Genomic DNA, 18,263 nt, shown 5'->3' on the forward strand with positions numbered 1-18,263 from the left:
TATTTATAATATATTTAATTCATTTAAAAAATACTAGAAAATCAGTAAAAATAAGTTTTAATCAGAAAAAAAAAACTTAATTTTTTAAAAATACTTTCAGTTCAGTAAAAATAATTTAAGTTCAATAAAAATATCAAAAATAATTTCAAGTTTGTAATAACATAGAGTCATAGATATCTATTTACAAACAAAACTAAATTTTTTATATAAATAAGCGATATGATATTGTGAAGTGACTATATATGATCGTATTTAACATTTAAGCCAAAAAATTTATGCTAAAATTTTTTTCAACAATTCGGGCATCGCCCGAGCAAAAAACTAGTATATATATAAAGGGGAGTTTTTTCCCGAGTTTTTAGAGAGCCACATAAGATAAATTTTTCTTCACGCGCTATGCATGATTATAAATTTTAGTTATAGCCAATCACATGAGATATTTGTAATTTCTTTTAAAAATAAATTATTCAAATACCACATAAGAAAAACTGGCGAATGAGATTTTAAAGTTTAATTTAATTAAATATAAAAGATTATCTTTTAAAATTATGAATTTTATCAAAATATAAACTCACAATTTATTTTAAAATAAGAATATCAAATAATATACTACATACAACGAATAAAATAACAAATTTAATCACGTACATACAAAAAAATATTTGTTTTAAAAAATACAAATAAATCGGTGCATTGCACGAGTTTCATCTACTTCATACTAAATTTGGTGTATGAAAATGATACTCGTATTTGATAAAAATAGAAGGGTAGAAGAGAAATGGATTCGAGGTCTATTTCTAATTTCAAATCTCGTAAAGACTCGCCCCAATTATTTTATAGACGGATCTGACCCATTATAACTTGGGTGGGTTATGGCTTATATTAACGGGGCTCCAACCCATTGAATTTCTCTGTCAAAAAAAAAAAAAAAAAAAACGGATGAACATAGCCTTGCCTCCTCCTCCTCTCTGTCAGTTATCCATTGAAGTTCTCCATTGAAATACTTGTATCCTCCATTGAAGCAGCTTCTGAGGTAAGCTATTGTTTCTTTTTGTAAGCAATCATATCAATTTCACAATCAAAGTTGGTTGGTAATGTATTGCAGAACCCTTTAATGTTAGGATTGAACTATGATATTAGACCTCAACTCCCATGGCCCAGGGCGGCCGCCCCTCCTGCCCTGTACCGGGGACGGGCCTGGTTTCTTTCAGGATTTAAGCTTAATTGTGTTTCAAATGCATTGGTTTCTCACTTGAAAACCTCAAAATTTGTCAATGGTAAAAAGAAGAAATATGGGGGTACTTTACCTTCTGTCTTAAGGTCTTTAGATTCTGAACAAGATAGTGAGAAAACCCTTAATTTGTATGTGGGTAAGTTGAGTCCCAAAGAATTGACTGTGATTTTGAAAGAGCAGAGTAGTTGGGAGAGAGTATTGAAGATTTTTGATTGGATTAGGTTACAGAAGGATTATGTGCCTAATGTTATTCATTACAATGTTGTGTTACGAATGCTCGGTCGAGCTCAGAGATGGGATGAGTTGAGGCATTGTTGGATTGAAATGGCTAGAGACGGCGTTATGCCTACGAATAATACTTATAGTATGCTTATTGATGTGTATGGGAAGGCTGGTCTTGTGGAGGAGTCTCTTTTGTGGATTAAGCATATGAGGGTTCGGGATGTTTATCCGGATGAAGTGACAATGAGTACGATTGTTAAGGTGTTGAAAGATGCTGGTGAATTTGATAGGGCGGATAGGTTTTATAAGGACTGGTGTGATGGAAAGATTGAGTTCCAAGGTCTTGATTTGGATGATTTGAATGATATTCAGTCGCAATCTAAGCTGAAATCTTTGAGTTTGAAGCATTTCTTGTCAACAGAACTGTTTAAGATTGGAGGAAGGTATTCGCCTGCAAAGGGGGAGAATTTTGAGATGGAAAATACTGTTAGAAAGCCTCAACTTACGGCTACTTATAATACTATGATTGATTTATACAGCAAGGCTGGACGTTTGGATGATGCAGCTGGTGTGTTCTCTGAAATGTTAAAGTCAGGGGTGGCACCTGATACAATCACATTCAATACTCTTATTCACACTTGTGGAAGTCATGGACATCTGTCTGAGGCTGAGGCGTTGTTTGAGAAGATGGAAGAAAGGGGAACTAAACCAGATACAAAAACTTATAATACGTTACTTTCTCTTCATGCTCAAGCTGGAAATGTTGTTGCTGCCCTGCAATGGTACCATAAGATCAGAAAGGTTGATCTTTTCCCTGATGCGGTGACGCAAAGAGCTGTGCTCCATATGTTGTGTGAGAGACAGATGGTTAAAGAAGCAGAAGTTGTGATTAGTGAGATTGAGAGATTTAAAAAACATATTGATGAGCATTCTATACCAGGTATTGTAAAGATGTATGTGAATCAAGGACTGCTTGAGCAGGCTAGAACTTTTTTTGAAAAGTGTCTGGTAGATGGAGGGTTGTCATCAAAGACATATGCAGCAATTATGGATGTGTATGCTGAGATAGGAATGTGTGCTGAAGCTGAGGACATATTCTATGCAAAAAGAGATGTTAAAGGGGCGAAGAAAGATGTTTCTGAATACAATGTGCTCATCAAAGCATTTGGCAAGGCAAAGCTTTATGAGAAGGCCTTTTCAGTTTTCAAGAGCATGAGGAATTATGGAACATGGCCAGATGAATGCACTTATAATTCTATGATACAAATGTTTGCAGGAGGTGATCTGTTGGATCAAGCTAAGGAAGTTTTGATCCAAATGCAGGAAGCTGGATTGAAGCCACATGTGCAGACTTTTTCTGCTGTGATTGCTTGTTATGCACGCCTAGGACTGTTATCTGATGCCATCAGTACCTTCCAAGAAATGATTAACGATGGTTTAAAACCAAATGAAGTTGTTTATGGGGTTTTAATCAATGGATTTGCCGAAGCTGGTAGAACTAAAGAAGCTTTATACTACTACAGAATGATGAGAGGTGATGGGATTTCTGAAAACCAAATCATCTTGACATCCCTTATTAAGGCATATAGCAAGGGAGGTTACCTAAAGGGCGCCAAAGAGACGTACGAGTCATTGAAACGATTAGAGGGTGGACCTGATATAGTTGCTTCAAATAGTATGATCAGTCTGTATGCTGATCTTGGTATCGTTTCTGAGGCTAAAGCTATATTTGATAATGTGCGACTAAAAGGCCAGGCAGATGGTATAACATTTGCTCTTATAATGAACTTATACAAGAACATGGGGATGCTTGATGAAGCTTCTGAAGTTGCTGAAGAAATGAAACGGGCTGGTTTAGTCACTGATTGTGCTTCATATACCAAGGTAATGGCATGCTATGCAACAAATGGCCAGCTAGCTGACTGCGGTGAACTGCTCTATGAAATGGTCACTCGAAAATTCTTGCCTGAAGCTAGTACCTTTAAAGTATTATTCACAATACTGAAAAAGGGTGGGATGCCCAGTGAAGCAATCCAGCAGTTAGAAGCATCTTACCAAGAAGGAAAACCTTGGGCAAGTCAAGCTGTCATCGCATGTGTTTTCTCAGTCGTGGGGTTGCATTCTTTTACAATTGAATTTTGTGAAGCATTTACAGAAGCCATAAACCTTGATTCTTTTGCATACAATGCAGCTATATATGCTTATGCAGCATGTGGAAATACTGATAAGGCTTTGAATCTTTTTATGAGGATGCAAGATGAGGGGTTTAGACCTGATGTTGTTACTTATATTAATCTTGTGAATTGTTATGGAAAATCCAATATGGTTGAGGGGGTCAGACGGATTTATGGTCAGCTGAAATATCAAGAGATTGAGGTTAATGAATCCTTGGTTAATGCCATTGTAAACGCTTATAAAAATGCTAACAGACCTGATCTTGCTGAACTGGTTAGCCAAGAGATGAAATTTGGTTTTGACATGAATTCTGAGTCGGAATTTGAACTGTATTATGAGGATGAAACCTGAATATTGACAGCTTAAAACATTTTGTATGAAGTGATAGCTCCCCTTGGATTTTTACTGTGTAGACGTATTGCCTACCAGAATAATTTAGAGTCGGTTAAACATGTGCAGTATGGTCAGTTCCCCGTCCCCCCTTTTCCGCTCCAACTTTCAGATCTTTTGTAAAACATTTTTGTTGTAAATTTTGTAATGGTGAACTCCATGCTTGTAAACATAATAGAAGACTAGTAGTAGTGATGCTGTTGCTGTAAATGTAGTACTCCATAATATTGATCCTGTAGCGTGCAAGTCATTGCTTTGTGGATAAGTTTTGTTTATTTTGATTAAGGCACATCTACAGTTCGTTTGGTAGGGTGTAAAACATTTTCAATGTAAAATGGTTTGCCATGAAAATCATTTTACAATGGAAAACTCATTTTCAAAAAAGTTTTCCGTTGTTTGGTTGAATGGAAAATGATTTTCCATTTTAAGCATTTTGTTTGGTTGAACTGAAAATTATTTACTAATGGAAAACTTCAATTCTAATTTTATTCTCTATTCTCTTGTCATTTCTTTTACTCCTTTTCTTTTCTTTTTTATTATTTTCAAATATTTTCTTACTCATTATTAGCTACCCCAATATATTATACTATATTTTACTTCAAACATAATAATATAAAATAATCAAAATAAACCAAATAGTCTTTTTTATAAACTTTATAAAAGTTCAACAAGAGTCCTAATAATTACCACGATAATAAAAGGTTACTAGGATTAAAACTTGTCCATATCGACATATAATTATTATCACAAAGTTGGTAGAACAAAAGAAATAAAAAAATTAACGTAGAGATTTAACGAAATTTTGGACCTAAAGCTTCCTAAGAGCTTCTGGTCAAGAAGGCCCTAGCTAGCATTTCATGCTCAAATAGGTGGTCAAATGCAGCAATACGAACAGCTTCATCAACATCATCCATTTTCATGATCTCCCCATACAATTTTTCGACATCAAGTTGATTGTCCAAAAACTTCTTGAGAGAACTAACTACTTCTCCTAGTTGTGTAGAAATGTGACGCAAGTCACCTTCTTCCTCTTCAGCTCGAAATCTTTACTTATGATATCTAGGCTCCGAAGAAGTTGCACTGTCTGACTTAGTAGGCTCGACTTCAATAGTACTTGGCTGCCCACTTGAATTAGTTTGAATGTCACCAAACGTCTTGGAAAAATTACCCCTTGCAATGTCCTTGCCTGCCACTATTGATATCTCGTCGTACATGTCAATTTTCTTGTTCAAATACTTCTCATGAGATGGATATTGCTGTTAAGTAAAGGAGTAGCTCATATTAATCACATACACAAGAAGAGTAACACACATTAACAAGTAATGATCATCTCAAAAGAGTTGCCTAAGAGTATTGTTAGCATGACTGCATGACAGCATCTGTTAGAATAGCTTGCAATTAACAGCAGGTTGGTCAGTACAATTCATAAAGTTAACACATGGAATATTTCAAAATTTTAAGAACAGTTTCCTACAGTAGGACGGGGAAGATTGCTAGAATACATGCCACCCAAACAAAGATTAAGGATCCCTCTGACCACATATCGAGCACATCCTACATATTCGGATTTTCTTAAGAGTAACAGTGGATAAAAACGGCATTGTGAAGATCAACAATAAGAACACCCACCCAAAAAAATGACATTGGAAAGGCGGTGTTCAGACCAAATCAATCAAGCAGAAACTATTGAAGACTAACAAATGTGAGTACAGAGAGGTCAAAGACAGGTCCTAGGTAGGGAGGTTGCTCCATAGGCTTACAAAGAAAAATGGTATGCTAATCACATTAATACTCCATGAATACATAATAACTCGTACAAGCAGGTCAACTTTTCTTTAGCTTTATTATCAAATTTATTATCTCACAAAATGCAGGTCCAATAACTGAAGAACTATGACCATATTGGAAGTAAATGAGCAATCAATCAATCCAACAACAAAGAATAAGCAGAACATATGAACAATCAAACCTGAATATAAGCTTCATAAGCATTTGGTGAAGCAGTCACCATCTTTACATTATCATCCCAACCAAACCCAGATCTTCCTCGCACTTGAGAGATAACTCCCCAAGTAGTTCTCACTGTCCTCATATGATTCTCAACATGGTCAGCAGTACATGTGGTGTGAAACTTTTCAGAAATCGTCTTTGCAGCAGCAATGAAGGAGCTAGTCCTGAAAGTATTATTTGGCCGGTGTCCTTTCCTCACTTCTTCAGCAAGAAATTCCAATAGCTCCTTAGACATTTGTTTTGACCAACGAAAATTAACTTTTTTCTCGTCTTTCACCTGCATAACAAGTAAATTAAACACACAACAAAATAAACTAATAATAGGAAGCAAAATCAGAAATATAGACTCACGGCAGCAGCATTGCAACAATATACAGTATATGATTTGCTAGACCTTAGCAATTGGCCAAAAAGACAAAAGATAAAATAAAAATCAATCGATTAGATATGAAGTCAATATATTTGATAATGTAGTAATATATTCACTTGAACCATGAGTCTATCAAAATAGTTTACAATCTATTAAATAAGAAATAACATTCTACAACTTCAATTAGTTCGGTGCTTCTTATATGCATTCCACATGGCCAATGCTATAGAATTTCGTTTTTTCACACACTCTTTGGTTTCCTCACGAATTTCCTTTCGAGTAAGCGATTTCCTTATGTCATGTGTTTCAACCTCCAAGTCAGCCTCTTGTGTAATTGCATCATTGGGATCAACACCTCTTAGGTAGTTATGTATCACACAACAAGCAAGAACCACATCCACTTGGGTTTCATATGACAAAAAAGGCTCAGCATCTAAGACGCAAAATCTCTTTTTTAACACCCCGAACGCCCTCTCTATACACATCCTCAGTGAAGAATGGCGAAGATTGAATAATTCTTGTTCATTCTCGGGAGGATTGTCAATATACTCCTTCAAATGGTAACGAACACGTCTAAATGGAGGCATAAAACCTTTACGGTCCCCATATCCAGCGTCAGCAAGATAGTATTTCCTCACATCCATAAATTATTATCATACTTTAATCAATTCAAGTTAAGTTTAGACCACTATTATCAACAAGAGAAAAATAATTAATATTACCTTCGGGAACCTTAAATCCCTTTCTAAGTGCATCACCCAAAACCCTTGAGTCGTGGGCATAACCCTCCCAGCCAGCAAGCACATAAGTAAACTTTAGATCAAAGTCTACGGCTGCTAGTACATTTTGTGTTGTCTTATCCTTTCTTCCTCGAAATCTCTCTTGCATCTCAATAGGAACTGATGCACGTACATGAGTCCCATCTATAGCACCTATGAAGTCTTCAAACCAAGGAAAAAACCTAGGATTGTTCTGAATTTCTGGTTGCATATGAGTTCCTAGTGGATTCACTAAATATGGGTACAACCGAAGGATTGCTTGGAGCACAATATGAAAATAGCAATGTATAGTCCAAGTAGATAAAAAAAATCTCCCCCTAACATCCCTAAATCTTACATTATGACCCAACAAGTATAAAAAAATAAGTATTTGCTCTTTAACACTCATTTGTTTGCTTTCAGACAAAAGTCCCCTTTCAACCAAGATATTACATAAGCTAAAAAAAGTACTAGGCCTCATGCAAATCTATCCAAGTCAATGACTATCACCACAATATAAAACACTATCGATATTAGCCTCCCTTAAGCTATCCCTATTAACATAAGGTTGCCTAACTATTTTAGGTCTTTTAGTCCTATATTTTTTAACGTTAAGGAAAGCAAGGACATAAGCAATAATAGCGGTAACACCACCAATGATCATGCGTTTACGAATCATCTACAATGATTAAAAAATAAAAATAAAATCAAGGAAATTAGTTCCTTTAATCACATACATATGACAAATTATTATTGCATAAGGTGGATTAATACCTGAGACTTTTGAACATTGTTCGACTCCATGATAGATTGAGATAATGTCAATATGAAATAAATGGGAAATCACAAGCTCATCAAAATTTTAAAAAGATTACTAATAAAAAGATAAGCAACCCCATTGAAAACCTAATCGAAACCCCAACAAGAGTTAAGCAATCATATCATCTGTATTGGCTTTTTATCTTTCTACACTATTTTTGCTTGCTGCTTTTCTCTGCCATTGGCAGCCACAGCATCACCAGCACTCAATTCCTATAGGATTATCATTCTATAGTATCAAGAAATGGTACTTTCAAGCTGGGTTTTTCAGCCCACCAAACTCTGCCAATCGTGATGTTGGAATATGGTTTAACCAAGTTCCTAATATGACTGTTGTTTGGGTTGCAATAAATCAAATCCACTAAAAGCAACATTGACTTCCAACCCCATTCATAACCAGGATTACATTCACTTCACTTTATTTGAAGCTGCGAAAATGCAATTTTGCATAAACTAATCAAACAATACAACACAAATTAATCAAATCTTGCAGCAAATTCGCACAAAACTAAACAATCAAACAATTTGGGACTAAAACTAATCGAACAAATTCACATAAAATAAATCAAACAATTTCGTGCTAAAACTAATCGAATAAATTCGCACAAAATAAATATAACAATTTGCACAAACTAATCAAACAATATAACACAAATTAATCAAATCTTGCAGCATATATACCTTAGAAACAATCAAATTTTTCAGAACAAAACCCTAAAATAATTGATTATAAAAGAGATTAGAGCAATTATGTACCAAATTCGTTGAGATTGATGAGTGAGATTTGCGATGATAGCGAAAATGAAGATTAGAGAGCGTTTGGGAGGAGAGAGAAAATGTTGATGAGTGTTTAAGAGGAGAGAGAAAGTATAGTGGATGAGTTTTGTGATTTGTGAGAACAGAAAGGAAAACGTTTTCCTTTGAATTTTGGAGGAAAATGTTTTCAACTGTGGTGTAAAACAATTTTACAGCCTAAATTTTCCATTCTAATTTTCAGTTTGACCAAACAATGTAAAATGGGGAAAATAGTTTTCAAGGAAAACATTTTACGTCCTACCAAACGAACCCATAATTTAAATTAGTATGCTTTACTAACTTATACTTGTAATGCAAGATAGACTATCATATTGACTGCTTGAAATTTCAAATCATTCTTATGATCAGGCAACAAGATGGCTTGAATAACCATAGCTTCTTTTCTTTCCTCTTTTTTTTTTCCTTAAAAAAAATGAGTGGTTTCCCTAAATAATGCTGCAACTATTATCAGTTCCATAAATACAGCTAAACTTTTACAATTTCCCAATCTACTGTCCACATCACCATTTAAGTATAAAACTATTTTTTTTTTTAATAATTTAACACAAAACTACCACTTGAGTTAGCAGTTTTCAATTGGGGGAAAACCGCCAACTCAAGTGGTGGTTTCCATTTTATGTAAAAAAATAAATAAATTCAGATGAAATGGATTCAATCTTCTCTGAAAAAGTTCTACAATAATCAGGGATGAATTCAGATGAAAAATGGAATGGAAACAAGGCAAAATTAATTATACTTCTCCAAATTAAACAAAAAAAAAATAAAAAAATAAAAACAAAATCAAATCTTATCTGGTTAGTGAGAAAAAAATCAGAGTAATCTGATTTTAGAGAGAGAAGGGGGAGAACATAAAAAAGAAGGGGAAGAACATAACAGTATATACTTCGTATAAAAAGATGAAAAAAGTTAGGATTGAGTTAGAGAATTGCAAGATAATTCCACAAACTACCCAGAACAAATTGAATTAAAAAAAATAAAAAAATAAAAATAAAATTCTCAAACTTAATCGAAAAATCCCCTAATTTGAAGATGCTAGGCAATGGAGAATGAAAATTTGAAGAATGTATGAGAGATGTTTGAGATCTGAAATTTGAGTGGGTAGAATGGATGATGGGCAATAGAGAATTGGGGACTTTGTTTTTATCTGAAAAAGTGAGTTGAGAATGAGAGCAGCGAGATGAGGTTGAAATTTTGATAGTGAGTGTAAACCGCTACTTGAAGTAGCGGTTTTCCTATATAAACTGCCATCTAAGATAGCGTTGTATCAATAAATTGAAAAAAAAAAAGTAATTCATTACGGCTGACGTGGACAGTATATTGAGAATTATTTAAAAAGTAGATGTATATATGGAATTGCAAATCTTCTCAACAATATTTAGGAAAAGCACTCAAAAAAAATAATAAAATAAAATTTCGTCATAATTTAAAATTTGGGAATCTAACTGCGTTAAATCCCTTGTCTCAATTAATCTCGCTCCCTTCCCATTGAATAGGTTTCCTATTTCAGTTTTTCTGACTGCTGAAATGAGGTCCTGACTTTGCTCAGAGCAATCTAAACATATCATTAAGAGTAATACAGTTTTGAATAAAGCAAGCTATCAGTAGGACTGTAGTCTGTTGGAGTGATACAATATCAAAGCCAGTTATTTCTTTGGAGAATTGTCCTTGTATGGCACCTGCACGACTAACTCAAACCACAACTATTTTTCATTCCAACTTTCTTCAGCATGAAGTCCACTGAAATCCCCCTTTACCTTGTTGCACGACATACGTTTTACAACTAGAGCTATTTTCATCGTTGGTGATTGATTAATATCTTAAAGCAATTAATAATTGTAACAGAATACAACAGTGTAACCTGCAAGGTAACATAGACAGCCAGCAAATTGGTTGGTAATTGCATCATTGCAAGAGTGCAGAGGAATAGTTTCTGTGAATTCTCAACTGAGTGTGAAAATCTCAGTATACTCCATACAAAAGATGAGAAGTTCGGACACAGGTTTGGAGTTCCAGGGTCAATGCACCAGAAGAGCGACAAGATACTATTACAAAAATATGATTTTATGTACGGTATTACTGCAATATTCTGCAGAGTGATTCTACAATTCTGCCAGAAGGCCCAGAACTATTGAACTGCTTGCTTACTATTACTCGGGCTATTCTTTATCTCAAGTATTGGTGCTGGATCCTCAACACTTGACATGAAAACTTGATACTTCAATTCGACTGAATACATGGATACTTTTCTTCAAATACATGTGCCTGACACAAGTACCTAAGTTGCAGCAATATTGCTTGCTTGTTTTTTTACTGGGAGTAAAAGTTTAAGACAGAAAGGTAAGAATAAACAGCCCTGGATTGCATAATTATATGAAGTACAGTATATCCTAAATCCAATCTGCAAAATACATCAGAAACTGGAAACAACAAATGGTACAGAAGTCAATCTGCATATTCACAGTGTAGTCGGAATAAATTCAGTTTCCATCAAATATGACAATCACTTTATCACTTCCAGTTTCTCTGTTACACGAGTAGTTTATACACCCTCCAATGATGGTAGATTTGAAAAAACTCAGATCTGTTGTCAACCCAACACTTTCCAAGAATCTTTAGAGCTTCTCTTTTGTGTCACCTTAGCACACTCTCCATGTTACTATCAGCAATCTGAACTAACCCAAATGCATTTTCAACCCAACTCTTGCCAGGCAACTTTTCTGCTCTTCTATCGTCCATTAACTTCCTTATCTTTAAAGCATCATTCCAACGACCATCACATTTGTAAACATTGATAAGGTGCACATAACTTAGATGGTTTTTAGGTTCCAGTTCCATCATTTTCAGCGCAATTCGCTCCACAGCAGCTGAATTTCTGTTGGTTGTACAAGCACCTAGAAGAGCTGGCCACAGAGAAAAAGAGTCTTTGCACTCAGCTTTCTCGATCAAATTTTCAGCTTCGTTTATCAACCCAGCTCGACCTAAAAGATCCACCATGCAATTGCAATGCTCAGTTCCAGGTTTGATTCCGTATACTTCAGTCATAGAGAAAAAATACCCCCGCCCCTGCTCAACCAAGCCAGCATGACTACAAGCAAAGATGACGCCAAGAAAACTAATGTAATCAGGCCGAACACCCTCTTTAACCATTTTATTGAATAACTCGATTGCTTTAAGACCTCTACCATTCTGTGCAAAACCACATATCATTGAGTTCCAAGAGATCAAATTTCTGGTAGGCATCTGCATAAACAATCTCTGAGCATAATCAATGCACCCACATTTTGCATAGAGATCAACTAAAGCAGATTCAACAATAACATGTCCCATCCTACCCTTCCTTATATACTGACAATGAACCTCTCTTCCCTGTCTTACAGCAGCCAAACCTGCACAGGCCCGGATAAGGGTTCCGAAACTGTAAAGATCAGGATCCTCCATCATCCTGAAAAGCTTAACAACAGACTCAAACAAACCATTTTGACAGTACCCATTAAGCAAGGCACACCAAGACACCGCATTTCTTTTCCTCATTCTATCAAAAACGCGTTGAGAGTCTCCCATTTGCCCGCATTTCCCATACATATCTACCAGGCTACTCTCTGCCACTACATTTCCACAAAGCCCAGCTGTGATGACCCTAGCATGAACCTCTTTCCCTTGCTTCAACCTCTCTAAGTTCCCACAAGCTGTCAAAATCGACCCATACGTAAACTCATCCGGCACCACCTTATGCTCCCTTTGCATAACATAAAAGTATGCCAAACCCTCCTCATACAAATCATTCTTTATCAAAGCCGAAATGATCGAAGACCAACAAACAGGATCTGGTACAGACAATTTATCAAACACATTGCGCGCATACTTCAAACACCCATTCTTACCATACATATCCATCAATGCACTAGCAATCACATCATTTAACTCGAACCCGCCTCTGAAAACAACCCCATGAAAGCATCTACCAAGCCTAACATACCTAATTTCAGAACACGCCTTAATCCCAGCCGATAAAGTAAAAGCATTAGCCTCAATACCATCATCTAACATAGCCCAAAAATATTTAATCGCTTTCCGGGGTTTCACCCGTACATATCCAGAAATCATTGAAGTCCAAGAAATCACATCTTTTGTACGCAATTCATTAAACAATTTTGTTGCTAAATTCAAATTCCCGCCCAATTTGAAATACAAAGATAATAAGCTGTTACCCACAAGACTGTTTGCAATAAGACCAGATTTTGTGATGTAACAATGGAGTTGTAAGCCATGATTGAAGCACTTGATTTTGGTTGCAGTTTGTAGAAGAGAAGCATAAACTAAGGGTTTTACATCTGAGCTGATTTCTGCTGAATTAATGGTGTTTAGGAGTTTGAGCGATTCGAACAATGCGCCTAATTTGCAGAAAGAGAGGATTTGAGATACGTGGGATGATCGGAGAGAGGTGTGACTGCGGTTGATCAATAGTTTCATGGAATTAACACCAATTTCACCATGCGAAAATGGAGGAAGTTTTGTACTTCAACAAATTAAATTTTTTTTGTTGCTTAAACCCAGAGGTATTAAGTACGATTGTACGAAGAGTAAAGGTAAATGCCTAAATGGATTGCTCAGAGCTCTACGTAATTCATTAGGAAAATTTGTCAAAAGATCTTTTTAGTGTTCCATTACGTGGTAAAGGTCCTTTAAAAAAAAAAATTAAAAAAAAAAAAGCATCAAAGGTCCTATTATCTCATTTGGATGTGAAGAGGGTTTTTTAAGAGAAAATTCAAGTTACTCAAGCATAGTAACATGAATCGACCAATTGTTACTTAAGGGATACGGTTGTAATTTCGCCTGTTTAAGTAGAGGTAAAATAGTCCGGCTATTTTAATTGCTTTCTTCTTCTATCTTCCTCAGAATTTCTCCATTGTTGCCTCCTCCATCCTCCATAGTCTAGCTTCCTCCATCAACGCCTCCTCCATTTCCACCACCTAAGGTGGTTAAAATTGATGCCGGGAACAAATTGTTTCCCCTAAAGGGTTGATATGGCCCTACTTGACACTCTATGTTACTAGGGTTTCGTTTTGTTCCGCAGCGAATAAGTTAGCCCCAAAGGAGAAGTTAAAGGGGAGTAGGATTAGTAATAGTAGTTTTGTAAATAAGTGTTTTTTTTAAAAGGGAAGTATAAATACTTAAAACCTCAAGAACTTTACACTCTAAAATCATAATTGTCAGATTTCACAAAAACCCTACAAGTTTTTCCTCCTATTTTTTCTCCTTTTTCCTCTCTTTTTTTCACTTTCTTTTCCCACGCCTCTCTCTCCCTCTTCTATTCCCCTCACACCCGACAGCCACCGGCGCCACCACCAACCACTAGCGGCCAGCAGCAGCAGCCGACGACCACCAGCCGGCCACCATCCTTCTCTCTTTTGTTTTTGGTTCGGTATTGTTATTTTTTTAATAAAAATAAAAATAAATAAAAATAAATAAAAAAAACTCTTTCTTTCTCCTAATTTAATATTAGCTGTTTTATTATTTTAAAGCATGATTTTTTATTATGTTTTGGTATTGATTTTGGGTATTTGATGTGTTAAATTATTCACATAATTTTCAGATTTTAATTTAATTAATAACCCCAATTTACAAAGCCTACAATTTGGGAATTTAATGTTTATGGTCAGGGTTTGATCCTAGGTTGGTTGTTGCGATTGTTAAATTAATGGTTTAAACATGTTTCTAATGAGTTTAAAGCCTTCAAATTAATGCTGAAATTTAATTATACACACTACTTTTTAAATATGGTTTTAGGGTTTGATTACCCATAAAAGGGAAAAAAAAGGTTTTAATGATATAAATATGATTTTCTAGTCTATTAATGATGTTTTATATTAAATAAGTATGCTGGAATTTTATTGAAGTCACAAAAACTAAGTCTTTTTAAAAGGATTTAAAGTACACACTTAAAGAAAAGGTTTTATGGCTTTTATACCATTAAATTGGGTTAATTAGTAAGGTATAAAGAGTATTATAGTTGCTGGAAATTTGTGAAAATAGTGGATTAATTATATATAGTTATAAAATCTTCTTTGTAGGAAGCTTTAATCTAGGTGATTTCTAGCGAGTGTGACCAAGTTTAGGCACTATTCAAGGTACGTATGTGCACAAGAATATTTGTGTATGCGTAGAATCATGCTAGGTTTGTAAAGTATGATTTAACGGATGAAGTAGTAGCATGTTTGGTTCATTATATGCTTGGAATTGTCGTTGGTTGAGCATGAATTATTATGCAAGCGTGTGAATATGTTGTTTGATGCATAATACAAGTTGAATATGTATGAATCATGGAAGTATGTTTTATTTTCAAGTATTAAGAAATCATGAATTTAATAAGCAAGGCTTATGTATATTTAAAAGAGCTAAAGTTAGAATTATTGAGCATGATTCATGAATTTATTTCTCACCCATTTATTATTGGTGTTGAGTCAAGAAGTTATTTTATTTATTTACTCACTCATGTAATTTGAGTTTGAGTCAAGGAAGTTTAATAGTGCATCTTATGCACCAAGGTAGTAATCGTGCAATTTTGTGCACAAAACTAGGCAAGAAACCTTAATTGAAATAAATAGTATGTGCTCACTAATTAATTCAAGAATGAACTAGAAGTATGAGATGAATGTTGCTATGTTTGTTCTTGATTGATTGGTTGGAGTCATCACATATTAAATTGGTAAATCACGTAAAGTGTAAAAGAATACAAATCAAAACTCTTGGAACGTATACAGCTAGATTATGAACATATGGGGGAGTTATGGGGCTTTATATTTAATCATAGCTTCTACAGGGGTACAGGACGCTGTACTTTTTTTTATTAATAATGTGCTTGGAATTCCGTCACAAGTGTGACATAGTAGGTGCCAATTGGGGTAGCTCCCTAATTGGAAGCTCAATATTTAATAGGCTATATTTTTAAGGAAGGAAACCTGTTCGATGCGTAATCCAAAATTATATTTAATAATTCATATTGTTAGTTATGAGTCAAAGGTAAGTTAACTTGTGATTGTATGACGAACATGTTTTAATTATCTTTGTTGATGGTAGGATATTTATGTTAGTGTGGTGCATATGTACTCAGCTTTTTCTTATTCGTACTTTTGTGTTTGTGGTTGGCTTTCCTTTGGATAGGCCCTACTATGATCCATTTTTATGGTGAGTAGAGGGATTGAAATAAAGAGAAAGTGGCGGTAATATTTTGGTTATTTCCTAAAAAGGGTTTTATTTAGAGTAAAATGAGTATTTTAAAAGAAGGAAATTTCCAGGGTATTACAAAGTGGTATCTGGGAGTTTTGGTTGGATTTTAATTACCTCTAAAGCCAAAAACGTTTTTTTTAGGTACCTATGTTTTAAAGCTTGGTCAAGTGCTTATTTAATTAAATTTGAAAATATTTTTTTTAGAGGTTCGATTTTTTTTTTAACAAAGGCCGATATTTTTTTTTAATTTTAAGTGGTCCGAATTTTTTTTTAAAAAAAAAATAATAAGGGCCGAATTTTTTTTAAAAGGGGTTCGAATTTATTATTATTATTATTTTGGGCAATTATTTTCGAAAATAAAGTTTGATTAAAAAAAAAAAGATTATGTGTGCAGGTATTCGAAGCAATTAAGGTATGTAATTATGTGTTAATCGCTTTTGAAAGCATGTGGTTAGATTGGGTAGGAAAGAAAGGGCATATAGGCTAGAATTGTATGTCTTCCTATGTGCATATTTTATTTATGCAAGGTGTTCAAGCATGTTGTATGATAATATGTATTTAAGTGAAAGCATGTTTATGTGTAATAATATAAATTGAATGATTGAACACCAAACTTAATTTTTTTTTTATTTTTTTATTTTTTTATTTTTTTATTTTTGCAAAGAACTGTATACTTGAATTGAAAAAGCAACTTTTCTTTCTTGAGTCATGACCCAAAATACCTTGCAGGATGTTTGATTTACCTAGTAGATTCACTACCATGGGCACTTAGTAAAGAAGGACTATGAGCATGTGTGGGATTATATTCACAGGAATCGTTTTTACTGTACTTATATAGATCTGATGTGTTTGGAGAGCGTCATTTTGACCAACCTAATTATGTCTCTGTCATGATTGTTCATTGCTTGCCTAACTATCCTCCCTATGAAGCTATTAAGAGTCGCTTTCGTGATTTTCATTTGCCTAATGGTGTAGCTAACTATACTAAGTATAAGGACTCTAATGGTCAGTGGGGAGCAAATTGGAGATACTTATACCGTGATATTGCTCACAAGGAATTTATTTACCTTAACCCTCAGTATACTGCTTATCCTCCACCTTACCATAACTTTGGTGATCCAGCTCCGAAACAAAATGCACCTTACTATTCTTCAGAAAACTATGATTCCATGTCTAAGTCAGAACCTGAGAAAACTTATGAGAGTGAAGGTGAGCCAATGGAGCAAGATAATGAGTCTGGAGATACTTCATGCATTCCTAATCCAAATCCTCCAATCCCTCCAGTAATCATTAACTTAATCTGATGAGTCTAACAGAGACCCAGATGAAGAAATGGCTCTTGAGGAAGATGATGATGATGATAGTGGCAACGATGGTGATAATGGGAGTGATCCTGAGTATAATCCAAAGAAGTATCAGGGAATAAAAGACAAGATTGACAATGTCAACATTTGAAGATCTTAGACTAACTTTTCTTTAGTGTTTTAAGTATTTATTTCATTCTTTATTTACAGTTACAGTTTAATAAAGTAATGCATATGGGTAATAAGTAGCAGAGCTACATTTGGGATGTTCCAAACATTTCTTTCATTATTTTAATAAAGTAATATATATTCTTTTCCTATACGTTTCTATTTCGGGGTTTTTTGATGTCCTGCGGGAGAGTTACAATTCCGGGACTGGATCCGTGCGCCTGTACCTGCAAAACAACGGAGACTCCGGGTGGTGGGGGCTCCGCCTCCGACGGTCAAGTTAGTACTTGTTTGAGGAGTAATAAGTGCGGAAAAAGTAAAGGTTGGGAGATTTGGTTCCTCTAGGGGAGGAATGATCAGTGTGTTTAGGTTCTCTAGGTGAAAGTAATTCATTGCTGAATTTCCTTTAATGAGGATAATTAGTGTATTTATAACCTTGGGAAACGTGCCAAATACTAGGTTTAAGATAACCTAGGGCTGACTCGGCTTCCCTTGGAAATTGGGCCTAGGTGGCTGTTTGGCGTGTTTGGCATATAGAGGCCACGTGGCGTGACACAACTGTTCCATGGTGGACAGATCAACGCCTAACACGTGGCAGGCTTCTATTGGCCCATGTGCCGGACACTTGGCAAAGCCTGAATGGTCCACTTATCAGATGATGATTGGTAGGGAAAAATCTCCTAATCATTTGCCCCTCATAGGTGGCACGTGACTGTTCACATGTCACCTGTGACAGGTGTCGGCCTGTAACAGGTGACGACTCGCTACAA

General features: G+C 35.1%; 4 protein-coding genes across 4 annotated transcripts; 1 reads left to right on the forward strand and 3 right to left on the reverse strand.

The window, feature by feature from the left end:
* Positions 1-704: 704 nt before the first annotated feature.
* LOC110685215 (pentatricopeptide repeat-containing protein At1g73710-like) lies at positions 705-4,509 on the forward strand. Its single transcript, XM_021861700.1, has one exon. It carries the CDS (start codon positions 1,115-1,117, stop codon positions 3,980-3,982), a length of 2,868 nt encoding a protein of 955 aa, XP_021717392.1. The 5' UTR covers positions 705-1,114; the 3' UTR covers positions 3,983-4,509.
* Positions 4,510-4,729: 220 nt separating this feature from the next.
* LOC110685218 lies at positions 4,730-10,556 on the reverse strand. The gene is made up of 3 exons (XM_021861701.1): positions 8,735-10,556; positions 5,991-6,308; positions 4,730-5,277 (listed from the first exon to the last, which is right to left on the reverse strand). The coding sequence occupies exons 2-3, from the start codon at positions 6,264-6,266 to the stop codon at positions 5,068-5,070; spliced, it is 486 nt and encodes a 161-aa protein (XP_021717393.1). The 5' UTR covers positions 6,267-6,308; positions 8,735-10,556; the 3' UTR covers positions 4,730-5,067.
* LOC110685113 (protein ALP1-like) lies at positions 6,581-7,391 on the reverse strand. Its single transcript, XM_021861574.1, has 2 exons — positions 7,124-7,391; positions 6,581-6,993 (listed from the first exon to the last, which is right to left on the reverse strand). Exons 1-2 carry the CDS (start codon positions 7,389-7,391, stop codon positions 6,581-6,583), a joined length of 681 nt encoding a protein of 226 aa, XP_021717266.1.
* A 576-nt stretch (positions 10,557-11,132) lies between the features above and the next one.
* Positions 11,133-13,749, reverse strand: LOC110685219 (pentatricopeptide repeat-containing protein At1g03540-like). Its single transcript, XM_021861702.1, has one exon. The coding sequence runs from the start codon at positions 13,262-13,264 to the stop codon at positions 11,426-11,428; it is 1,839 nt and encodes a 612-aa protein (XP_021717394.1). The 5' UTR covers positions 13,265-13,749; the 3' UTR covers positions 11,133-11,425.
* Between the last annotated feature and the right edge of the window lie 4,514 nt (positions 13,750-18,263).

Source organism: Chenopodium quinoa, unplaced genomic scaffold, assembly GCF_001683475.1.
Source record: "Chenopodium quinoa cultivar QQ74 unplaced genomic scaffold, ASM168347v1, whole genome shotgun sequence".
In the NCBI taxonomy this organism is placed as follows: domain Eukaryota; kingdom Viridiplantae; phylum Streptophyta; class Magnoliopsida; order Caryophyllales; family Amaranthaceae; genus Chenopodium; species Chenopodium quinoa.

Bases quoted from the DNA above. Each gene is read 5' to 3' on its own strand.
- LOC110685219 (XM_021861702.1), bottom strand. From the start codon at position 13,264: ATGAAACTATTGATCAACCGCAGTCACACCTCTCTCCGATCATCCCAC.
- LOC110685218 (XM_021861701.1), bottom strand. From the start codon at position 6,266: ATGTCTAAGGAGCTATTGGAATTTCTTGCTGAAGAAGTGAGGAAAGGA. The intron at 5,278-5,990 runs GTTTGATTGTTC...TTTACTTAACAG, and splicing joins CTTATGAAGCTTATATTCAG to CAATATCCATCTCATGAGAA.
- LOC110685113 (XM_021861574.1), bottom strand. From the start codon at position 7,391: ATGCAACCAGAAATTCAGAACAATCCTAGGTTTTTTCCTTGGTTTGAA. The intron at 6,994-7,123 runs GTAATATTAATT...GGGACCGTAAAG, and splicing joins GGGATTTAAGGTTCCCGAAG to GTTTTATGCCTCCATTTAGA.
- LOC110685215 (XM_021861700.1), top strand. From the start codon at position 1,115: ATGTTAGGATTGAACTATGATATTAGACCTCAACTCCCATGGCCCAGG.